Raw genomic sequence first — 26788 nt, 5'->3', positions numbered from 1 at the left:
CTACATTTGCTATCACAAGCTATAACAGTTTATGCTATTACAATTCATCCATTTATTTCAATATTTTTTTCCTACATGTTTCAAATTAATTGTAAAAGAGAAATTAAGTATTCTCACCAATGAAGGGACTAAAAGGCTTTGATAAAACTAAAAACGTCTTAGAGTTCAGTAATATCAACTAGTGAATTGGAATATTGACTGGTTTGGTAATATACATGCATAATCCCTATTTTTGCTTGAACCCTCTCTCCTTTCTCGCCAGCTTCTTTTCCATTAAATGTTGAGCCCAGGAACTTCCTATTTTAAAATCATATCCGATAAAAGAAACATCTTGGACCTTAATGAAAGCAAATTCTTAGAGATATTATATAATATAAATTGCTGTTATAGAAGGCTCAAAAGTGAGAGAATGCATTTAATTCAGAGAGGCCTAGTTAGTAAAGCACATTCTTTTAACATTCAATTTAACATATGTATGTTAGCATATTGCTTACCTACAATGTAGATATTTTCCTAGATACTTTGAAGATAAATATTTTAGCCAGTTCTTAACTTCTACATCCAAGTTTTCAGAGGTTGAGATAGATCCTACACACACATACTGCAACCTAGTTTGAACTATCTGCTGTGATGGGGCACATAAAGGCTGAAGGATGGAAGGTGAGATAGACTGAGGCTGACATATCAAAGAATGGCTCATGGGAGGAGTGGGAGTTGAGTAGAACATCAGAGAATAGTAAAAGAGCTGTCAGGAGATTAGAGTGCTAATCAGGAAAGAAAATTGTGGGAGGAGTGCCGTGTAGACAAATAAGGTAGCAAAGTGAGGGGCAGAGGATGGAAAAGTAGGGTACACTGTGGTACACGGAGGGTACTATCAGGAGAGAGAGATTTTTATACCTGATCCTAGCCAAGAGGCTGAAAAGTGGTAGAAAAGATACATTTAAATCAATTTTATTGCTGACATGAATTTGTAAACCAGAAATAATCTTCTGACACTAAAGACTTATTGAGATAGGCAGCAATAGAGTGCAAGAATATAAATGTTTAAAAAAAATGTTTTTGAGAGAAACTGCATGTAACCTGTCATTTTTCTAATTCACAAAACTTATCATAAAAGAATTTTGTTCCTTTCAGATAGTATTGTTTTGGGAAATGAAAAAACAAGAGGAAATAGAGAAGAGGGAACAATTTTATCAATTATATGGATGTGGCAGATCTCCTTTATTTTTTTCCCCTTCTTCAAAGGAATCCCTTCTATCTAATGACCTGAGAATATTATAAACCTGATCAGTCTACAAAAACATTTTATACATGGTCTGGGCAGCTATCAATATAATGTCACCTAATAAAAATATTAAAAATATTATAATATAATATTATAAAGCCAGTTTAGCTTTGGCATCCTTTCTTGTGCTATCTTTCCTTTTACCTTTTTCTCCCCCGAAATGAACATAACTGCCACCAACCCATTCTCCCAACACATGACTACAGGAAATCAGCCTAATTCACAAGATTATTTCAACATGGCAAACATTTTTTTATTGAGGTAACATTGTTTTTAACATTATATAAGTTTCATGTGTACAACATTATATTTCAACTTCTGTATACACTACATCTTGCTCCCCACCAAAAGTTTAGTTTTGTCTACCATCATACATTTGACCCCCTTTACCTATTGTGCCCTCCCCCCACTCCCCTTCCCCTCTGGTAACCACTACTCTGTTCTCTGTATCTGTGTGTTTGCTTTGTTTTACTTTGTTTGTTTGTTAATTTTCATATTCCACATATGAATGAAATCATACAGTATTTTTCTTCATTTGACTTATTTCACTTAGCTTAATACCCTCAAGGCCTATCCATGTTGTCACAAATGGCAAGATTTCTTTCTTGTTTTATGGCTAAATACAATTCCAGTGTATATACATGCAACATTTTCTTTATCCATCCATCCATTGATGGGCAGTTTGGTTGTTTCTATATCTTGGCTATTGTAAATAATGTTGTGGTGAATATAAGGGTGCATATGTCTTTTCACATTATTGTTTTAATGTTCTTTGGATAAATACCCAGAAGTGGAATTGCTGGATAATATGGTAGTTCTATTCTTAATGTTCTGAGGAATCTCCATAATGTCTCCCATAGTGGCTGCACCAATTTACGTTCCCTCCAATAGTGTATTAGGGTTCCATTTCCTCCACATCCTCTCCAACACTTATTTCTTTCCTTTTTGTTAATAGCCATTCTAATGGGTGTCATGTAATATCCTATTGTGGTTTTGATTGGCATTTCCCTAATAATTAGTGATGTTGGACATCTTTTCATGAGCCTGTTGGCCGTTTGTATGTCTTCCGTGTATTCAGATCCTCTGCGCATTGGGTTGTTTGCTTTTTTTGTTGTTGACTTGTATAAGTTCTTTATATTTTTTGGATATTAATCCCTTATCAGATATTTAATTTGCAAATGTTTTCTGTCATTTGGTAGGTTGTTTTTTTGGTTTGTTGATGGATTCCTTTGCTGTGCAGAAGCGTTTTAGTTTGATGTAGTCCCATTTGTTTATTTTTGCTTTTGTTTCCCTTGCCTGAGGAGAGATATCCAAAAAGATATTGCTAAGATAATTGCCAAAGAGCAAATTGCCTATGTTTTCTTCTAGAATTTGTATGGTTTCAGGTCTTAAATTCAAGTGTTTAATCCATTTTGAGTTGCTTTCTCTGTACACTGTAAGACAGTTGTCTAGTTTCATTCCTTTGCATGTGGCTGTACAATACTGCAAACAATTTTGATTGCCTGATGAGTGCAAGATATTACACTCACATAAATTAAGAATCAGGGACAAGCGTAAAATAAATAACAATCATGTGATGTCTACTGTATTGTAGGTTCTGTGAGAACACAAAGAAAGAAGCAATTAAATTCTGATAGAGGCCAAATAAAAGAACCAGTAGAGGGTGATATTTAATACCTATATTGAGTGATAATTAGGAATTCGATAGGTGGTCAATTAGGAGCAAAACCTTCAAGGTAGAAGGGCAGCAGTTTGGAAAGGGGAGGGATAAAGGTATAAGTATGCAGTTATGTTACAGAAGAAGCTGGTCTCCTGCAGGGGCTGGAACATCACTTCCCAAACTATGTCCTCAGACATGTTGTTCTGGAGAAAAGCAGCAACAATAAAATAAGCGAATAGAACCCCTGGTATAATAAAAGGTTTCTTTCCTGGAAGACATCTTTACCCCTTTAATAAGCTTCTGTGTTTCATTACTCTCCCATACGACACTACCATTATTTCAGGGGGCATCTAATATGACTAATGTTTCAAGGAACACAACTTGGGAAAGGCTGAGTTAGAATATCCTCCGTCTGTAAGTAAAATGTGCCTATTTTGTTGGCGGAAGAAGGATGGAGGTATTCAAGATTCATTATGGACTTGAGATTGGGACAAATTCTTTCAACAAAGTACACAGACCTGCATTATCACTGATTATGCATCTGACAATATACCTGTAGCATCATAAGCATAAGATGAGTAAAACACAGTGTAAGTTTCTAAGCACCTGACTCTGTGTTCAAGTTTTACATGGGTGTAAAGGATTATTTCCAACTGTTGGAAAAGCTGAATTCTCCTGCAGCAGGTGGCATCGGATCAGCCTCTTAGAGGTGATATAGATGTACACAAAGGCATCTCTAGGCAGAGGGAGAAGCATAAACTGAAGTTCTGTCTAGAGCTTCAGGGGATAGTGAGGAGCCCTGGCTCAACTGAATGTGTGTAGCATGCTTTGGAAAAAAAAAAGATTAGAAAAGTGCGAAAAATAGTTTAATATTATCCAGATACTGAAGAACACTGAATGTCATGATAAGGAGTTTGGAAGTCAATCTCTAGATAGTTGAAGTTTTTAGTTTGTGAACTGTTACATCTTAAGAAAGAAGAAACTTTGAGAACTTCATGAGGTCAGCATTATTCATCTTTAATTAAGATAGTGTAGGCAGATAGAACATTTTGTTGAGGACAATTTTGTTTTATGGGATTTATTTATTTTTGAACGATGTCCTCTTATAACTGGACATCTTTCCCATTCATTCGTGTCATGGCGAAAAAGTAGTTGCGAGCACCTTGTATTTAAACCAGCTTTTTGGATATGTTTTGAGGGACACAAAATGGAACAAATATTTATCAAGTGCTAGTCTGATTGAAAAAAATCATATCTTACATACATGACATTTTTAGGGCATTTATATTTTATGTTATGTGGAATTAAAATGTAAATACAATAGTTTAGAGTGCAGGAACAGGAATGCATGTCGCCTCTCTTCAGTAAAGGAAAAGAAAACAGGGCCAGGCCTTGGTGAATGTGGAAAATTTGGAAAGGTAGAGAGGAGGCATTGAGTTGATCTGGTAGAGAGAGCATGAACAAACTGCACTATCAAATTTTGTTGCAGCATTCACCTGATATTTGAGAAGAACAGGCAAGATTCTGACATGACAAAGACATTTGGTTTGTGGAACAGAAATACACTAAGGAAATATAATGCATATCATGACAACCAAGATTTTCAATTTAGAGAAGAGTAGACTATTTTTAGATTTCTTAAAATGTTAACTAGAGTTTCTTTGTGGCACATGAGATAAATGTTAGGTTCAGAAATAATTATATTGCTACCAAGAGAATTTCTGGGAAGCCAAAATTCCATGGAGACAGAAAACTATTTAATTTTGAAATCAGTGACTTGGTTTTCTAGTCCAAATAAGTAATATGGCAGTATGTTATGTTTTAGAAAAGTATAAATTTGCTTTTAAAAGTGGATTGTACTAAATACAGGTTTAATAGATTATGCATAACATACTACAACCACTGAATTAAGAACAGGCCATGAATTTTGAAAGCATAGCTTAAGGTTATCTTAGCTAAACTTATAAAGCTACCATGCTTTACCCAACTCTAACACTGGAAGTATTTCCCTCCCCATATTACATGCATACAGTTTTTTTTTCTTTCTCCCCAGCCCCATTTCTGTGGTTATGAATTCAAGTATATACAAAATATGAATATCTATAGAAGGCATTGAAAATAATCCTGAAGTTTTAGGGCTAGAATGCTTGAAAACATATTATTTCCCTGGGCCTATACAAGAACTCATTTTTAGATGTTTATTGTTGTTTTCTTTTGTAAAATATCTGAAAGCAGCATGCTTTGAATTACATATTGTTATGTATTTCTTATTAACATTTCAAATGTTTCCCTAAATCACAAATAAAAATTGCAAATTACAGTATTCTACCAGTAGTTCAGTTAGTTGCTTTAAATAGATTGATATTACATAAATGACCTCACTACTGCTAGTTGACAAGTATTCTTGTCAGGCATGTTTGAAATACTTAACATGAAATATTTCACTTAAAACTCAAAAATATTACAATCTCCCATATTTTACAGAAGAGACTACTGAGGTGTAGAAAGGTTTAGCAATTTGTCAAAGGTCACACAACCAAGGTTAGTGTTGGGTTTTGAATTGTGGCTTCAGGACCTACAATTGTCACCACAACATCAAACTTATCATCAGGAATTTGTAAGCAGTAAGCAATTCACTGAATTAATTTTTTGAATTATTATGATATGTTAAGGCAAATAACCAAATATATTCCATGACTCTATTTCCCAATCAATATCTATTTTTTATACACTATGTAAATTAAATACATACTATGTCAGTCAGTTCTTCTTATATTGCAGATGGGGATTGTTTTTGCTTGTATGTCAAAGGCAGTCACACTCTGAGATAATTTGAGATAATTAAGATTATTTGTATCAGGACTATGAAATATTAAGTACAATAGATCTTGGGAAAGATACCTGAATAAAATTAGATTTTTTGCTTTAAATTAAAGCTTATGTTACTTTCCTCCCAGTAATATAATTTTTTGTTTTTCTACTATTTTTTCTAGTCCAATGAAGTTTCAAAACCTCTCTGCTCATGATTGCTAGCTTTCAGTTTCTAAGAATGGACCATCCCATTTGAAAGACACACATCTCATCCCTCATCAATTTTCCTCTATTTTGGAGTTGTTGCTGTCACAAAGGATGATGTCTGATGTTTGAACATCATAGGATGATTATACCCAGGGGCTTTGTAGGCAGCTGTGTTTGGTGTCTCATGGACGTTAAAAGGAATGGCCTCTCCATAGTTTCCTAACAAAGTACTAGTCATATAGTAAGTACTATGAATCCAGCCAGTGTTTTACCATTATTCTACTTACTTTGATTTGTTCTGTAGTACTTCAATAGCACAATACAGCCAAGCTCTTGTTTGTTCTTCACTGACACTATGCATTGGGTTGAATGCTTTCTCTTTTAGAAATAACATCTACTTTCTCTCATCCTGTATCCGGGAGCATTTTTTTTTTTTTTTGGATTTGTCCTTTGGTTCTAGGATTTGTTTGAATTCTTTTGTACTAAACTACTTTTTAAAATGTGTCTTCGAGCCAAGTCACTTAAATTATCTAAATGTGTCATAACTTCTAAAGGATGTCTTGTTTCATTTCCTATGATGCTTTTTAATTTTATAGTATTAGTAATTGTGCAATCTATCGTAAATATAATTTGAATAATTTTTTTATTCATTTAGATGCTTGATGTGTTATCTCTCAAATGCATTTTTGATATTTCCTTTCATGTTTCCTTCCTATCTATAAGTCTGGGCAAATGAGTAGAGCCATCTTTTGTCAAAGATACCTTTTAGTTGAGGTTATTTTTAAAATGAGTAAGGTGGAAAAATGGACCTCTTACATATTCATGTTATTTACACATAATTAATCTTAAATTGCAATTTGATATTTGCAAGTGCATTAGTTTATTTTCCAAAGCTAATGCCATTTGTAGGGTTGCATGAATGTGTATGTCTCAAAAAGGAAAAAAAAAAAAAAAGAATGATAATTTGTAGCCAATCACTAGGGCGAAGCATGTTCCTTCTGCTGGATTCTCTCATTTCTAGGCATATTGATTTTTATTCATTTATTTTCAACATAAGAATATATTTTAAAGTAAAGGCTGGTCTATGACTGTTGCCAAACCAATTATGTAGCCAGCTGTAAAATTAGCTTAAGACTTGTACTTGTTTGTTATTCTACCACCCTAGAGAATGCCTCCACTAGTGGGTTTGATAGTGGAAGTTCCTACTATTCAACATGGTAAAATTCAAAATAGGAGAAGCATAATCATTAATTTTGCATTAGATTTTTTTTTTCATTTAATTTGAGAATAAGTCACTGTTCTCTACTCTTTTGAAATTAGGTCACAGCAAATCTGCTTAAGTGTCTATTTTCCAAAGTGACTGTCATCTCCATGGGAGAGGCATAGCTTTTCATGAACAGCAGTTTTACTCTTTCATAGTGATGCCTCCCCTCTGCTACACTAAATGGCAGTGTATCATAGCCTCAGGTTACCCACACTCATACATACATTCCTGGTTTAAATGTCTTCTCTGCATATGATGCCCTGTCTAATTTAGAAGTGGACGTCCGTTAGAAAAGAAAAACACATCCTTCTGGTGTTCTTGTTTGTTCTGTACTCTGTTCTTCACCTTCAGATCTCTGTTTTGTTATACTTTAAAAGCAACAAGATCCCTTCTTAATTTCAAATTTCCAAAGATTCTCTTTCTTTGTAATATCTCTGTTTACAAATAGATTTTCCTTCTTATACTTTGTTTTAAGTTGGAAAATATATAATTTGCCAACTATTCCCCGTTCTACTTTCAGGACCAGATACTAAAGCCCATTTGTTTATTTTGCCTCTCCACCATGGTACCCAACATCATACTCCATAAAGATGAAAATACACATTCAAGACCCAAATATGAAAAGGTTTTCTTTTCCTTTTTTTTTTTTTTTAATTAGTACCACTGCTCCTATGTTTAGCCTCTTTGTGAATTTGATTGCCCTTACTCATCTCTAGGTTTTACTCTCTGCATCTTCTACTCTCTCCTTCAGAACACAGTCCTTATTTTTGTATCTGTCATTATCTGTGAAGCTTTTTCTGAAGATATTTAAAAATCCCTTGGAATGAAGACTGCTTTCAAATTACTAATCAAGGAAAGGGGAGTATTAGATTAAAAGTTTGTCTTCTCTAATTTTTGATCTCTGATTAGCAAGTTAAAATTAATTTAAGCACCCATTAAGGTGAAAGGGCTTGTGGGAGTCATTGAAATATGGAAACGTTTCCTGTTCTTACTGAGTTTAGAAGAATACAGTCCCGGGGCTTCCCTGGTGGCGCAGGGGTTGAGAATCTGCCTGCTAATGCAGGGGACACGGGTTCAAGCCCTGGTCTGGGAAGATCCCACGTGCCGCGGAGCAACTAGGCCCGTGAGCCACAATTACTGAGCCTGTGCGTCTGGAGCCTGTGCTCTGCAACAAGAGAGGCCGCGATAGTGAGAGGCCCGCACACCGCGATGAAGAGTGGCCCCCGCTTGCCGCAACTAGAGAAAGCCCTCGCACAGAAACGAAGACCCAACACAGCCATAAATAAATAAATAAAATTAAAAAAAAAAAAAAAAGAAGAAGAATACAGTCCCAGATAAGGTATTTGAATTCACAGGAGCCACTGACCAGAAAAAAAGAAAAATGTAGATTGTAAGGAGTTGAAGAATAGTCTTTTTTCCTCCATGAACATCAAATACCGTGTACCTGAAAGATGCAGCCCAATGAAGATGTTGCTTTGTGACTAAAGTGTTGGTTTAAACATAAAACTAGGTATAGAATGCCTAGAGGGAGAAACTGGTATGAAAATGATCTGAATACCCTCTGAAGCTTGGAATTGGCCGAATGCAGGTAGTTTACCCAAAGGAAACCCCTAAAAACCTGTTAACTAAAGTTGATGACTCCAAGGCTTATAAATTCATATCTGTAGTTCTTTGACCATTTCTGATTTGAAATTTTCCTTGGAGTTTAAAACCACGTTGGGAAACTTGCAGAGGTTTAAGTGCAAGAGAAAGTAATCCAGTGGTACTCAGACATATTTCTTTTGCTTTCTATTCTAATGCTATCGATATTATTTATTTATAGAATACAGAGTTATTTTTAATAGAAATATGTTTTTTATGTTCAAAAAGATATACTGACTATCCTGTCTTTCGAATAATGCATTTTCTTTCAGTTTTCAATTTGGCTAAGATTAATTGAATATTAAGTATTGTTAGGAACTTTCATATACTTTGTCTTATATAATCTTCTTAATTAACTCTGTGAGGTAGGTAATATTATTTTTATATTTAGATCATAAAACCATTACAGTACCTAAGAGGGATCCAATATCAAGTAATAAGAGCTGTCTGGATTACAGTACAGTGTTTCAAAGATATATAACTTTAAGAAAAAGGAAAAATATCATATTAATAAAAGTAGAATATGTGAAACCATCAAATCTTTCTTTTCCTTTAAAGTCATGTTTTGCCTGGTGACATTTAAAAACATTTTGATCTTTAGAAGTCTCTCTTCTCACAGGGGAACAAGGTCGTGGAGAAAGGAGTGCTGAGTGTGCTGCCGCCATTTCTTCCGCTTTAAGTTTCTGCGCCTTTCGCAGGGCTTCCAACAGCGCTATGTTGGGAAAAAGCATCCGGAGGTTCTCAACCTCTGTGGTCCGTAGGAGCCACTATGAGGAGGGTCCAGGGAAGAATATACCATTTTCAGTGGAAAACAAGTGGCGGTTACTAGCTATGATGACTTTGTACTTTGGGTCTGGATTTGCTGCACCTTTCTATATAGTAAGACACCAACTGCTTAAAAAATAATCCATGAGACAGATACGAAGAGGAACATTTTAAGATGTGCAGTCTCTTTGAAAAAAGGATCAAACTCTTGAACTCAGCATCCTAGATATGTTTGTAAATAAACATAGCATAAATCCTTAAAAAAAAAAAAAAAAAAAGTCTCTCTTCTCTACAGATTTCAAATATAATTTCTCTAACATAGTTAATGATACGTCTTTTTATTATCCATTTTAGTTTGACTACTAATTAGGCTATACACACTGTAACTTAAAATCATCCTTTATGTCCAAGTCCATAAAACAAAAACAAAAATCAAGCCATATCGAATACTGGGGAAACTGAAATTTCTCCTAATTCATCCTTTAGAAATTAAGTTCATTTGCTGACATACTGAAGAGCAGAGAAGTGCATTTGAATTTAGAGACAAGAAACCAGATTTGAATTAACAATACAAAATTTGATGTTTTGTGATTTATTTATTTTTTTGCTTCTAAGGCAAAGATTTTATGCCATGCTTTCTTTCTTAATCAGCAGTAACTGAATCTGATCGGTAGTCATGCTCTTATTTTACACTGAAAGACAGATGCACAACAATTGAGTAATGTATTTTTTATTTCTTTCCTCTTTGATTCTTGATGTGTAGCATTCACTTTAATTCACAGTACAAAGTCTAATCAGTTCTAGTCATTGGTTTAAGTAAGTCCTGGCAATATTTTGAATAACTTTATCAACTACTGAACACTGTGATAATTCCCATAAGGCATTAGTCAATTCATTACCATTTATAATGATGACAAGACAGGAAAACAGAATTTACAATGACATTTAATGTCTTGATGAATTGTTTTGGTGGTCAGCAATATCTAAATTTAAAATCCAAACTTAACTTTTTATAACAAATAGAATTGGCTATCTTTCAAGAGAAAGGTAGGACTTTAGGACATGGCACTCTGCTTGACACCTAACATGTTTACAGTATTTAGGGGGAAAGTATGTATTCCAGATCCCCCAAACTGTTTCGTTAACTATAATAATCTATACATTCTAATATAAACAATATGAAAGGGCCCGTTTGCCCCTTAGAATTAATGAACATAGCTGTAAATTATTAACAGAAAATTATAAATAAAGTGGGGTCAGATTACTTTTTAGAATGTAGGTAACAAACATATGGGATTATATAGATAAGACAGGGTAAATGTGATTTTTATGGTGAGTAGAAACTTTTCCCTGGCTGACATTTAAAAACACATAGTGAAGTTCTTTTGACCGAAACCGACACTGAAATGGAAACTGCCCACACTCTCTAGTGTAGAAAAGTAGGAAAATGTTTCCAGCAGCCTCTCCCCCCTTTGTATGCTCTGTGTATCTGGCATCATGTGCACTCCATGAGAATCCAAACGTGTTGATGTTTACTAAGCAGCAGGGTGCACAATTTCCTGCCGCCGTGCCTAGGAAGAAAAACAGAACATATGCTTGAATATTCCAAATAATTTGTTAGAAGATGCATGTGGATCTATATCTAATATGAAATTAATTTTTCACACACACTTGGAGCTCTGGAACCAGATTTTTACACAGTGGGTTGTGATATTGTAATCCCTCATTCATGAGCCATGTGTTTGAATTAGCAAAGTCATCTTGCTGTTCGAATGCCGCTGGCATCATATTTGAGATAATTTTATAATTAGGCCTAGCTCCTTTAGGGAAGATGTTGATTCTGCCCCTGTAGGTGGTACAATAGATGTTAGTTAGTGGCTTGAAACTAATTTTTCAATTTCATGAGTTTATGAAACATTGTTTCTCCTAAAGATACCAGCTTTATGATGTTCTGATAGACACTTTCCACCCCACCCCTCTCTCTCTCTCTAACACACACACACACATGAACACATGTGTTTACTTTTGCACACACAACCTATTACCTTCCTCATCTCTAAAACTCTGTTGGAAAAAAAAAAATCAATGAACTTTTAAGTCTGAAATATCTCAACAATTTTGTTGTGGATTTGATACTTAGGGAAGTCTTCAAAAGCCCAATTAAATGAGTCTTATTTAGTGTTTTAGCCCCAAAAGAATCATATCAAGTATATTTTACTGAATACCTATTCTAAACCAAACATTTCCCTAGGCATCCTCATTTATCTCATTTACTTCTGACAGCTTTACAATATTATAGTGATCTTGATGTGATAACTGTGGAAGCCGGAGTTCTATATACCGTTTTGTGTGGGTGTGTATGTGTGTGTGTGTGTGTGTGTGTGTATATATATATATATATATATATATATATATATGGTATATTTGTATAATTGTGACACAGTACCGCTCAGGATCCTATTCTACTCTAACTTGACTTTATTATTAACTTTGATAGAGATCTGGAAGGTAAGTTTATCATATCTGCATGTTATATGAAGTGAAATCTACAAAGTAGACGACAGAATCAAGATAAAGAAAATCTCTAACGGACTTGAATAATAAAAACGAATTTAACAGTTTTATGTATGATGCTCTACATATGTGTTAGAACTGCAGACAAATATAATTAGAACATATGTTTCACCTAGCTTTGCAGTGAATCAAATTATAAGATTTGGAGTGTTAAATTGATCATGATTCATTGTAATCTAGCAGGTTTAGATTGTTACTTAAAAGGAAAATATTTTCTTAAGCCAGATTAAGATAGATGGATCTGTATTAATGAATTTCATGATTTGACTATATATGGGGCTGGTCAAATCATATCTAGATTTTTACAACCCATTCTGGGAAGCAAACTTTTCAGAATGCGTTGCTAGAGTGGAGTGTAAATGAAGGAGGTCAACTTGGGTGGTGGCAGCGATCTGGACATCATCTCCTGTGTCAAACAGGAATTGATATACTTGGAAAACAAGAAGACTTGGGAAGCTGGTGGAGGAGATGGGGAAAGGAACTGTGTGTGTTCTATGTATCTTCATTTTTTTTTGTATCTGCTAATCTCAAGCTTCTAACTAATTTATCCCTACCTCCCTTGTCTTCAAATATTAAAAATATTATTTGGGAGGAAGTGGTGTGAACCAGATCTATGGCATTCAGTAGGACCAATGCATGGAGATTAGGAGAAAAGCCTGCCACATTAAAAGGAAAATTATAGCAAGGAAAAATGTTCCACATAGAACAGATTGTAATGAGCTTCTTGTCCTTGTAAACGCATTTCTCATATTAATGGTAAATTAAATTGTTTGGTAATCACTATTCCTTCCATTTTAAATGCTTAAGACTTTATATTTAAAATATAAAATGAAGTAGTGAAAGAAAATAACTCATGCATATTTTAAATATATAAAAAATGGCATTACTCCTGCTTTTTAAAGTGTTTTATGGATATTACATGACATTTCATAGTAGGCCATAATAACATAAAATAAGTAGACTGACTCATGAATGTTGTTTCCAAAAAAAAAAAATCCTATTCAGACACCAGTTAAGTTGACTTTACCTATTTCTTGGGATATTAAGATTAAGGTAATGTTTTTCAGAATAAATGAAGAAAAAGGAAATACTTTATATTATTACATATGTTTTACATATTACATATGTTTAATGGTAACTTTTAAGAAAGTATCTATACACACATTAGGGTATTAGATGTTAGAACTCACATATTGGACTCTTAATGTTAAAAATGGGAAATACCTCCTCCTTATAATCATCCATAAAAATGGCATGATCTATCTCTATATTTAATTTTAAAGTCTATCAGTTGTCATCATCTCTTCAGCCACTTCATACCAAGGTTTAAGATATTGTTGCAAAACACATTTCTGACTTCCTAAGAGCACATTCTTTAAGTAAGTTGTAACTAGAGAAAAGAGTAGAAGAAATAGAATTGGTCAATATATTTGAACATATCTATTTAATTTCAAAGACTTGCAAGTTGTATTCCAAAGAATTTGATTACTAACTGTGCTCAGATATCATATTGGCTTTCATATACACATTCCCTGGCCTCACTGAAGAATGTGATATAAAGAAAATAAGAAATAATATTATTAAGAGAATGAATATAGATAAAATATGTGATTTTTAAAAAAGACTTAATTTGTTTTCTAAACTCTCTTTCATGCTGTTTGTGGCTTTTTAATTTGCCATGCCCATCTTTTTCCTAGGACCATGTGACTTTATGAAGAATTACCACATATAATACTTCAAGGTTTTCCAAATATTATAACCATGCTAGATGTTTTCTGGAGATATGGGTACAGCCAGAAATGGTAAAATTGTTTCAGCTTTAGTCATCAAAACTGGAATTGAAAAGAGAAGGTCGACATTCTAGAGAAAAAAATGAAATAAAACCTTATGTTTCTTTATGAATTGATTCACTAAAGAGGTGAACAAAATTAATTGTATTTACACTTGTGTAGATCTGGTAATAAAATAGTTGTGGCACATAACAAAATGCACATTTTGTCCTCTTGAAATCAAAGATTTACAGTAGATCAGCAACACCATTAATTTTGACACTTTCCTCAGATTTGGCTCATATTTATGTCATATATCCTTCATTGAGAATCCTCAATATCTGGCACTGTTTATGACAGTTCTACAAAAATTCAAAGTCTAGTATAGTAGTAGACAGACATGTTAAAATAATCAAAACAGTTTTATGAATATACTAGAGGTATGTGTAGAAAGAATTGTCACTCATTCTGATTGGAGGGTTTGGAGAAGTCATTAAATGGAGGTAAATTTTGACTTGTGTCTGGAATCTGGAAGGGTGAGAAGTTTGCCATGAAGTGAAGGTAGGGCAGAATATTTCAGACAAAGGGATAGAACTGTAGAAAAAAAAAAAAAAGAGAGTGAGAGAGATGAAATAGCATTGACTTAATGTTTGATTTTGTGTGAGTGCCAAGAAGTAGTTCTCAAAAGTTATACTAGGGAAGATCAAGATATGATCAAGATGAATAATAAGAAATTTACAATCAGAGTGACATGGGCATTCAGGGATGGCAGAAGACAACTCTGGCAGCAGTATGGGCAGATGGATGAAAGAATATCTTTATTCAGAAAGACGAATTAGAAGACTATTGCAAAAATCCAGTTCTGAAGCAACAAGGACAGGAGTAACAAACGGAGGTAGACCAGTATGATAATTTTATTATTCTTATCCTCTATGCTCACAGAGGAATTAGAAAGAATTGTATTTTAATGGGACTACAGTTCCTCTCTATAGACCCAACCTTCCTTTCTCTTCTTTTCCTTCTTTTCATCCCCGCAAATATTTTTGAGTCCATAGTCTATCCCCAGTCTTCTAGGTACTAGAGAAACAGTAGTAAACAAAGTAAAAAAAGGGTGACAAAAATGTGTGTAAGTTTGGTTTGTGTGTGCTTTTGGTGGGGGTGTTTCATGAGATTTTGCAAATTCAAGTGAAATGAACAAATACTTGACCAACGATAAAATGTCAATCAAAAATATAACAGGCCTTGTATAAAAGCTCAGCTTGGAGGGGTACAGAGTAAATCCTTAGTTTTCTGTAACAATATTATCATTGTTCAAATATTTCTATTAGAGCACAGCATATGAGCAAGAAAGATAGATGGGAAGATAGAATGAAAATGGAAAATTCTAGCCTTTACAGTCCAGAAAATCTGTGTTCAAATCCCATCTGTATGGCTTTCTAGCAGTAAAACTTTAGGTAATCTGACCTTTACATGCTTCAGGCTTTTTTTTTTTTTTTTTCTTGAAAGATTGGAAAATAATGTATTCAGCATCTGGCCAACTGTAGGCCTTCAACAAATGTTAGTCATGACAATGATGATCATTAAGGCTCTGCTAAGACAAGAACACTACTAAAACTTCTCATTTTGTTACTACCTTTAATTATTAAATTCAGCATTAATTTGTCATATTAAAATCACCGCCTCAAATGTTCTATCTTCAATAAGAGAGTTGGAACTGTGATGAAGGATATCTAATGGTGGGCAGCCTTGGACCATGACTGTCAGTTGTAGGTCAGACCTGGAAAAGGCATAGGATCTATGGTTACTTTCAAGTAAATTCATGCATGAAAATGTGTGGTTTGATTGAATCAAAATTTTACTGTGTAGTTAGTTGAGCCAGGCCTATTTAATTACATATTTTATTCTCACAGCAAAATACTGTTGTTATGTATATCTACAGAATCTGTATATAAGTATATATATATATGTATACACACATACATGCATATATAAATTTAATAAAGATTTATGTGTATATTTATAATGCTAGTGTGTTCGTTCTTCAAAGAGAATCAGATTTTTCTTGTGTTTTTAAATGCTATAATTCTTAGCATGGTACCTGGCATATCATAGGCATCTAATAAATACCTATTCACTAAATCAGATATAAGCTTTATTTTCCCCAACTTCTCCTTGAAGTGAACAGAAGTTACCAACTGGAGTCAATCAACTCCTGCCATACTCTTATACCATATGTCCCCTAATCATTGCACATAACAGCAAGTTTATTTCCAGGGCAGATGTCTAATGTCCAATATCCATTTTTGGTCCTTATTCACTCTGGATTCATGTCTATGATGTTCTTTCCTCATACCATGACAGAAAATCACTCAACACATTTTTGTTTCTATAGTTCTCAATTTTTTTTTTTTTTCAGATTGTTGGTATTCCTCAAATATGTATTAAAATATGTAAAAGGAAGGTAAATTGGTATATTTGGGTATATTCTTCTGTAAGACAATATGAAAACCACAGCCAATAATTTTAAATGATTGTAGTATTACATATAATTGTATATTATCTTCTATAAAAAATTTCATGATGACTTGAAAATGAGTTAGTATTATCGAAATTCACCATGTAAATAGATGTAATTATAAAACTAATTATAGTATTTTGTCATGGTAAAATTACCTAATTTGCCCAGTTGTACTGTTATCTTCATAGACTAATATTGAATTTAGCCATGCTAAATTTGTACTGCATATTACATTTTAGCAGCAGTTTTAGGAACCCATTATTAACTGTCAGATGTCATATTGTATCAGTGAAATTCGAATCATTCATTACATTTTGGCATTTGTATTATGACAGTAAATCAGTCTAGGAAAGCTATTTAGAGAGTGGTTTTAACTTTAGCTAATTTATTATTGAAATAATATCGTGCATTTTAGCAGCCTACAAATTATATTTATGTGAGTACATACTATAAACTTTTAATTAATCAAAATTCAAATTAATAAAAATCCACATTATTTATTCAGCAATTTATAAAACTAACTGCAGACTTTAAATATTTGATTTAAAATGAAAAATGAAAGAATAAAAACTAATATTTGTATTTTTTCAAAAAATTGATAATACTTGGTACTGTCAGAAAATATTCATCTCAATATTCTTTACTTGACCCTTACAGATTTATATTATAAATGATTTTTGAAAGGCTTACCTTTGGGCAATAGCAAAATCCAAGTCATCAAAGAAAGATGATAGCTTGATATACTTTCCATGCTAATACATTTTGGATATATTTTTGAATGGCATGGCTTAACAAATTATTTTTCCTTCTCAATTTTCAATTATTCAGCAACTTTCAATTATTCAGCACGTTTCATGTTTCTGGGTTTTTTAAAAAATTGTAGCTCTTCTCATCACACATCCATACCTCTGCTTTGTCTTTAACATTTTATGATTCATATAAAACTATTAAATCATATGCTATTCAGTAACTCAGCATTGTACTCCGCAGTCTCCTTAAAGGGAAGAAATATTACTTAGAGATAAGCAATCAGGTATTTTAAATATTTAGATACACAAATATCATTCTACAGTCTTACTTTCTCTTATTGAGACAAATTGTACCCTGGTTCTGCATCCATAAACATCACCAGAAAGAACATTAATAATCATTAGGTATGTGCCTCAATAGATATTGGGAAATAGTTTAATGGGATTTTAACTTACACAAAGACCGATCATGAGTAACACTTATTTCACGATGGATCCTCAGGGTCTGAGAGAGAACCACTAACAAGAAAATGATCACTTATTTCTGGTTTGCTCTTTCTTCTTGAGTGAGTTCAAGAATAAAATGCTCAAAATGCAAAACTGGGGTAGTAACCAGCCCTATTTAATATTGAATACAAAAAAAAATGCAGCACAGAGCACTGATTTGATCATTACCCTAAACAGTTTAAGAACCGTACAGATCCATTTTGGGGATTTTTAGCATTAATATCCTTAATATCCATTGTCTTAGAATAATTTTTTGCCTTAGGCTTGTTGGATCTCAAAATGTCAGAAATTTAGTGTAAGTCTACAGTGAAATGATGGTATCCACCTACATGCGAGCAAGTTTTTCCCCTCAGGATTATATCTCCTCTGAAGTGTGTTAGTTGTAGAAAAACGATTAAACAGAAACAGATTCTCATTTAAAAAATACATAAATTCCTTTTCTTTTCTTCCCTCAATGTTCTTGTTTCTCTTTCCTCCTATCATAGCAAAGTGATCTACCCAACATATTTTATCTTCAGTGTTTTTTTCCTTTTTGGAGTATAGTTGCTTTACACTGCTGTGTCAGTTTCTGCTGTACAGCAAAGTGAATCAGCCACATGTATATATATATATCCTCTCTTCCTTGGATTTCCTTTCATTTAGGTCACCATGGAGCATTGAGTAGAGTTCCCTATGCTATACAGTCTGTTCTCATTAGTTATCTATTTTATACATAGTAGTGTATATATGTCAATCCCAATCTCCCTTTCCATCCCACCCCCCTTGGTATCCATACATTTGATCTCTACGTCTGTGTCTTTATATCTGCTTTGCAAATAAATTTATCTATACCAATTTTCTAGATTCCACATATATGCAATAATATACGATATTTGTTTTATCTTCAGTATTCTTTAATTTAGCAATGTAAAGTATAATTAAAGTCCCACTTTTAGTGAAAATTTGTATTAAGTTAATGAACTTGAAACAAAATTTAGGGATAGCCTTTAATTCTGCATAGGCTGCATAAATTTTTGGCTCAAAACCAATTTTTGAAAACAGATAAAGGTATTCATGTCAAAGGGTATATTTTAAAAACTCAACCACTTACTATTACTACACATCAGTTCTGGATCAACTGCCATACTTCAAGAGTTTATAAGTAACTTGAGAAAGAAATGGACACTCCCAACACAGCACAAGGCCTTCTCTGCAATGTTCATCAGGTATCCCTAAGCGATAGGGAAGATATTTTGTGATGTGTCCTGGCAGAGACCCACTGAAAATTATCTAATCTGTATAGACTGAAGTCAAAGAATTAAAACTGCCCCTATTTATTTATTTTTGTTTTTATTTTCATTACTCTAAGAGGTGGATATAAAAAGATATTGTTGTGATTTATGTCAAAGAGTGTTCTGCCTATATTTTCCTCTAAGAGTTTTATAGTGTCTGACCTTACATTTAGGTCTTTGATCCTTTTCAAGTTTATTTTTTGTGTATGGTGTTAGGGAATGTTCTAATTCCATTCTTTTACATATAGCTGTCCATAAATCACAGCAATATCTTTTTTGATCCACCTCCTAGAGTAATGGAAATAAAAACAAAAATAAACAAATGAGACCTAATTAAAATTAAAAGCCTCTGCACAGCAAAGGATACCATAAACAAAATTAAAAGACAACCCACAGAATGGGAGAAAATATTTTCAAATGAAGTGACCCACAAGGGATTAATCTCCAAAATATACAAACAGCTCATGCAGCTCTATGCCAAAAACCAAACAAACGAACAAACAAAAAATCAAAAAATGGGCAAAGATTTAAATACACCTTTCTCCAAAGAAGACATACAGATGGTCAAACAGCACATGAAAATATGCTCAACATCACTAATTATCAGAGAAATGCAAATCAAAAGTACAATGAGGTATCACCTCACACCGGTCAGAATTGTCATCATTAAAAAGTCTACTAACAATAAATGCTGGAGAGGGTGTGGAGAAAAGGGAACCCTCCTACACTGTTGGTGGGAATGTAAATTGGTACAACCATTATGGAGAACAGTATGGAGGTTCCTTAAAAATCTTAAAATAGAACTACCATATGACCCAGCAATCCCACTCATGGGCATATATGCTGAGAAAACCATACTCTGAAAAGATACATGCACCCCCCCCATGTTCACTGCAGTACTATTTACAGTAGCCAAGACATGGAAGCAACTTAAATGTCCATGGACAGAGGAATGGATAAAGAAGATGTGGTACATATACATAATGGAATATTACTCAACCATAAAAAAGAATGAAATAATGCCATTTGCAACAACATGGGTGGACCTAGAGATTATCATACTAAGTGAAGTAAGCTAGCCAGAGAAAGACAAATATCATATGATATCACACACATGTGGAATCTAATTTTTTTAAAAAGACACAAACTTATTTACAAAACAGAAACAGACTTCCAGACATAGAAAACAAACTATGGTTACCAAAGGGGAAACGTGGTTGGGAGGGATAAATCAGGAGCTTGGGATGAACATACACACACTACTATATATAAGAGAGATAACCAACAAGGACCTACTGTAGAGCACAGGGAACTCTACTCAATATTTTGTGATAACCTATATGAGAAAATAATCTTAAAAAAATGAATATATGTATATGTATAAGTGGATCATTTTGTTGTACACCTGAAACTAACACAACATTGTAAATGAACTCTACTCCAATAAAATTAAAATATAAAAATCTCCCCCTGTAAAAGAAAAACTAATAAGGATCAGACAACATCATTTTTTTTCCCCAATAGGTTCTAATTACTGAAAATTATTGAGTCATTTTGGGAATAAAATCATTGCAACTTGGAATGTTGTTACATGTAATGATATGTTCAAAATTGTAAAGAAAAATTTGACTACCTACAAAAATAATAAGAGAACACATCATTCTGGGACTGAATGCTCGCTTAATATATTATTAGTATTCTTTTGTGATGCAAATGCACCCATATACCTGAAGTCCCCATTAATGAGCTTATTTTGCCTGTAACATGCTTTAGGGTAAGTTATTTTAACCATATTGTAAAATTAACTTTAAAGTCCTTTATCATGTTCTGAAACTATTTAGACAATATTTTTTTAGGGAAGAATAAAACTAAAAGAATAAAACAATGTATGAAGAGTTTGTTTTAGTGATACATTTAATTTTTAAAGTATCTGCAAAACTCAATCAGAAGGCTTTGTCTTTAAGATATTGGCTAATTCCTTCCCCTTGTATTTGTTATTGTTCTGTAACTCTTGTCTTTCCTCAAATGTTCTACCATGACAAAGTGATTGAGAACATGTGTTGGGTTTTCCTCCTTAGCAGTTTTGTTCAGCAACTGTTCTTTTTTGGTACTTTCCAGGCAATTGGTCAGCTTTCAAGTTTATTTGCATTTTTAAAACAACACACAAAACACTCTCAGACCTGATTAATGCTCACAGTTTTTCTGAAACACAAACAAACAAGCAGTGCAGGCTAGCCCCCATGCAAAACGCTAAAGGAGCCTTCTGACTATTGGCAAAGAGCATTGTCTGAGAAATTTGTGGGCAGGAAAACATGAGCTCTGCCTACTCTGAAAATGAGTTTGCTCACAAATTTTGGATAGAGTTAAATATAAATGAAAGAAGTATATTAAATGTCCAAATACATTTTGAATGTGCTTTGGTAGTGACATGATGAGATATTGAGAATGAGTCATCAGTAATCACTGTTTTAATTAAATGACTTCAATTATGAGAACAACGAAAAATTACATAAATTTTAGAATAAAGTTGTTCTTGTTTCAAAGCACCTAATGTCTGCGTTTCTGTCTTTCCACTCCCCCTTTATGAGGGGAGGGAGGGGCATGGAGTGAGCCTCAGAATCTGAATGGCTCAGTGACCAAAGAGCCTTGAAAACGTTCCCTTTGTTACCAAGAAAATGAGAAATACCATACAGAATATTTGCACTGTCATTTCCTATAATATTATAAAGTCCTTTTTTTTATATTATAACTTCCTAAAGTGTTCTATGGTGCCAACTTCCCTGGAAATTTTGCATGTCAAATAACTCCTACGTTGGCATTATTAATATTAGCATTAGATATTATCCCAATAATTGTATTTCAGAATGTGCTTAACCATAGTTTTATTTTGGAAAACATAAAATCAGTAAGTTGATTTCCTGGGATTTGTCTCAGTGATCATTCATTATTTATTAGGCAGTATACTAAGTGCCTTTCCCCTACATTATCTCAATTAACCCTCAAAACCCAGTTCAGAGGTGGTTATTATTATTACCACTGTTTTACACATGAGCAAACCAAAGCCTGGAAAGGTTAAGTAACTTTCCAAAGGTTACTTAACCAGAGAGGGCAGAGGCATAATTAGACTCTAAGCAATCTCTTTTTAGATCCTGTTTTTTGTTTGGTTTTTTTCAACCGTACTCCAGCCTTATGAGGCAACTAAATTAACCTCTCAGTAGGAATATTTACATATTTGAATGATACCAACTACTTTTACAGAAATAGGGTATTGTGACTTTGAAAATGTGACTTTCAATATCCCACTGTTAAGATTGATAAATTATTGTACAGAAAAGAGTTTCTTACTTGTGCTGGGCTGCTAAAAGCAAACCCCCCCAAAAGTAATTTTTGCCCAAATGTCTAAAAATATACAATTAATTTTCTCAAAGTCCAGTTTTTCTTTCATAATTATTTCTCAAAATGTTCTTGCTTGCCACCATTAGGGTGTGCAGGAAGATGAAAAAATAGAGTAGCAAAGATGTATTAATTGAAAACCTTGGATACAGCAATGATGTGAGTCATATGGAGATTCTTGATGGAGATGTGCTCATTTCATGAATCTAGATTCATGTGACTCATGTCACGTGGAATGTAATAATTTCTGTTGGCAAATTACTCCATCTTTTACATTAAAAATTACTGACTTTAAAGGACTTACAGAGTAGTTGGGAAGAAAAAGTACAGGCAGATCATTATAATACAGAGTGACAAATGCTATGAAAGCTATAGGCAGGGAGGATACTCTGCATGCAAATGAGTCAACCCAGTCTGCAGCATCTTAAGAGACATTTTGAGAAGGGAAACACTCAACTGAAACCTAATGACTTAGGGAAACAAAGAAAGGACTTCACTTCCTTAACAGTTTACATTTCAGATAGTTTAAACCCGTTAATAAAAAGAATAAACAATTAATTTTATTCTTAGTACTAAATAAAAACTAGCAAAACACCTCTCAATATTAACTTCCAGGGAAAGAGCTACGTTTAATAGCCATTTGGGTGCAGGTTCTCCAAATATCAGAAGAATATGGAAGTTTCAAAATAGGCAATAATGTAGGGAACTTAAGTCTTTTGTTTCTCTATAATAGGAAATGTTAGCAAGATTTTTTTATTCTCAGAATCACTGTACTTAGTATGCTTTACAACCCTACACCTACTCATCAGAAACACATGTAACTGAATAAACTCTTTCCTAGCTTAAAATCAAAGTTTTTCCACAGTAATTGTTTTTGAATACACTCCCTTTTGAGCTAATAGAACACCTACAGGATATGGAAAAAAAATGTTTAGACATGCACTATCCCTTTCTCTAAAGATTGTTAGGTATTAGTAACTGAGGTTTAAGAACATATTATTTAAATGGCTACAAAGCTAATGTAAAGGCAATAGTGCAATGCCGTTCATACTGTTTAGAGTAATATTGTTGCCACTAATGATGGCTTATTGCTGTAAAGCTGAATGCAAACCAAACAATACATGGCCATGTTAGAGTCCATGATTGGTTATAAAATTCTCCTTTTGTTTTCACTTTTGCAGTTCTCCTTTTATAAAATGAGAAATTGCAGGCATTAAAGAAAAAAAATTCAATGACAATTGTTAAAGATGTTAAGGCAGACATTATTCAGGACCATTGCAAAGGTATAGGGACCAGGGCAATGGGATCACAGTGAGGGAGAGAGATTGGGTTGAACTTTAAATACAGCATGGGCAAGTGGAGGTTTTTAGCCAGGGAGCAGGATGGGGGTCAGTTGACGGAATATTACCAAGAGAAAACGTCAGGGGTAAGGGGTGTTCTGGATAAACCATCCAAACAGGATTCTTGCTGAAGACAGGCCAGGACATTTCGGCATCAGGTGATCAGGGGGATGGTGGAGGAGGAGGAACCTGATCAGATATCCAGGGTGATCAGATATGGAGAGTGAGGGGTTGTGGTTAAGTTGACTTAGCAGGGTTCTGGTTAAAACTGGATTTTACAAGAAAGTGCAGAGATGAGCCTAGGAGAAGTTTCAGGAAACCGACTAAAGTTTGATCAAGCAAAGAATCTTTGTCACCAGAGAGAAAGGAAACAATATAAAAGTTTACAATGATTTTTTTTTTCCATCAGGTGCTGTAAATCCATCAAATCCCATATAGATTTGAATTTCTTTCCTTGTTCTGTGATCTTGTTAATTATAGTGTATAAAGTATCATGTCAGAATTATTTCATTTATTTAAAAGCAATGCCATTTTACTTATTTATAGATAAGTAAAGCTCTGGAAATATTAAACTATGTTTCTGAGTTGAAAATAATGGGTGAATTGTGTGTAATGGAAACAACATGGCTCACTGGAGGCATTCCGTGTCCAGAGTGGACTAGCCTTTGACTGATTAAGTGGACAGACTTTACTGACTACATTATTAAATATGAAATCTATTAAACTTAAGTACAACATTTCCCCCCTTTAAATGTTAACATCAGTGCCAGTACGAGAGTAAAACTCATGACATTTAGAAAGGAGAGAGAATCAGATGAGATTTACCAGGAAGAGGATATATAAATAATTGAATAGGAATGTCTGTAACAATGCAGCTCTTTTAGATAATGTGTGACAAAATATTCCTCTATTTTCTGATGGGGAAATTTTTCTAATAGAAGGCTCAATCAGTTGTTCCTTAGGCACTGCAATCAGGGTAGTTTTGGAGGCTTCCTTCCAAGTTCTGATTTATCATCCCAGTATCCCAAGGGCCCTCCATGTGATTGCCTTGGCACTGATATTTATGCTGGATGAACTCAAAGTGCCGCACTTAACTTGATATTATCCTTTTTTAGGTCACAAGAGTGCTATCTTTCAAGTACATTTGGGTGATTTTCACACCACCCCACATCTCACCAACACTAGAGATATCTCTTCTTTGAAACTTAGGAGTCCACGAGACCTGTAAATAAAATTCAGCAAGTCTCAGTAAACATTTCTTTTCCCAGCTGGGATGCCAGTTCACAGAGGAGGAAAGTCAATGCATTGAAGTGGGATAAATTAGTGCGTTAGCTCCTAGAACCAGCTTCGCAGCTGTGTCATGATTTCCTTTAGGGGTCCAGGAAAATGTAGCTTTTCATGCCTGATATTCTTTCTATTATTGTTATCTACCCTCTTCAGAGGTGTAAAGAAATGACCTTTCCCCTGGAAACACCAAACTGATACTTTCAGAGAGAGTGCTCTTGCTTCTAAAGAGACAGGCCTCTGTTTCACTTTTTTGAAAGATCTGCCATTGCAATCACAGGTAAAGTACCTAACAGGAAGAAGGCAGTGCCAGGAGTCTCCAAGGTAGGCTTACTTCCACAATGGGGCAGGGGGCTTGCCACTGCCTTGCCTTGTTCAAGCTGCCAGAGTGCTTCTTGCATGCTAATATCTTTAGATAGTGAGACCTTCCCCATCCTTGTTTACATTCTTAAAGTGAGGCTTTTCTTTCTGCTGAAAGTTTGCCAGCTGACAGCTTTGGAATGTGAATTTTTCTGTGTCTTTTCAGATCAAGTACAGTGACACTGATAAGAGCTTTCCACACTGCCTCATGTTAGTTTTCTGCAAAACTTGGGTTAGAAACTGGTGTCAACTCTGCTCACCAGCTAGGTGGACCGTAGGCCAAAGGCAGCAACATTTCCCAGTCCAACAAACACAGACGTGGCATTGCACCTGGGGCTGCTGCCCATGCCCATATGATTTTTGATATAGTGAGCTCTTGTGAACAGTGGGTTCATTGATGTAGCTGAAGGTTAGCTGTGAAAAGATTCTCTTTTTTGATCCCTTGCCAAAAATAGATTCCACTTAGGACTTACAGTTAGATTGGTTTAGATATTGGCATTGTTGGGAAATGGAAATTCTTTACTTTGGGAACCTTGACACTATAATTTTCCTGTCATTTGCATAATGTTAACTGATTGGCCAACTCTTGATTTCCATATATACGTCTCTGTAATCCAGTCTACTTTGTACTGAAATAGACTGAGGACCTAAAATGCATCAGGTGATAATAAAACTAGGCTGTAGATGTTTGTAAATTTTTAAAATTTGAAGATCCATTACGTTCAAATGGGCTTTTAAAAAAATTTTTATTTAATTTTTTTTTAACATTTTTATTGGCATATAATTGCTTTACAATGGTGTGTTAGTTTCTGCTTTATAACAAAGTGAATCAGTTATACATATACATATATCCCCATATCTCTTCCCTCTTGCGTCTCCCTCCCTCCCACCTTCCCTGTCCCACCCTTCTAGCTGGTCACAAAGCACCGAGCTGATCTCCCTGTGCTATGTGACTGCTTCCCACTAGCTATCTATTTTACATTTGGTAGTGTATATATGTCCATATACACTACCACTCTCTCACTTTGTCCCAGCTTACCCTTCCCCCTCCCCGTGTCCTCAAGTCCATTCTCTAGTAGGACTGCGTCTTGTGCATCTTTAAGTTATAACATGTTTTGTTAGTAGGATTGTGTTTCCTTAAAGCCAAAAAATTACAAAGAAATCAGCAATTATCTGACAATAACACCAGAATGTATTAAGTACTTTCTTCTTGGATTATATAGTTATTCTTATACTTTATTTTCTCAGAATAATTTTGAAATTTCTGTTTTAGTAATACCTTCACAATCAGGTTAGCAATTAGCACAAGAAGAAATTACTTTATTTGATTGCTTTATATTATTTCACCAGAAGTAGTAGTATATATTATACCAGTTTAATCACCAAATTT

At 34.1% G+C, this 26788-nt stretch overlaps 2 protein-coding genes across 3 annotated transcripts in view; both read left to right on the top strand.

Moving 5' to 3' along the window:
• Positions 1-26788, top strand: part of PCDH9 (protocadherin 9) — a 978600-nt gene that overhangs the window by 385273 nt on the left and 566539 nt on the right. The window lies entirely within an intron of this gene.
• LOC118884154 (cytochrome c oxidase subunit 7C, mitochondrial-like) lies at positions 9479-9889 on the top strand. Its single transcript, XM_036831569.1, has one exon. It carries the CDS (start codon positions 9583-9585, stop codon positions 9772-9774), a length of 192 nt encoding a protein of 63 aa, XP_036687464.1. The 5' UTR covers positions 9479-9582; the 3' UTR covers positions 9775-9889.

Source organism: Balaenoptera musculus, chromosome 18 (genome assembly GCF_009873245.2).
Source record: "Balaenoptera musculus isolate JJ_BM4_2016_0621 chromosome 18, mBalMus1.pri.v3, whole genome shotgun sequence".
NCBI lineage: Eukaryota > Metazoa > Chordata > Mammalia > Artiodactyla > Balaenopteridae > Balaenoptera > Balaenoptera musculus.
Note: the sequence above shows the minus strand (reverse complement) of the source record. Positions and strands in the feature narration are given on the sequence as shown.

Excerpts from the sequence above, each read along its gene's own strand:
- LOC118884154 (XM_036831569.1), top strand. The coding sequence starts at position 9,583 with ATGTTGGGAAAAAGCATCCGGAGGTTCTCAACCTCTGTGGTCCGTAGG.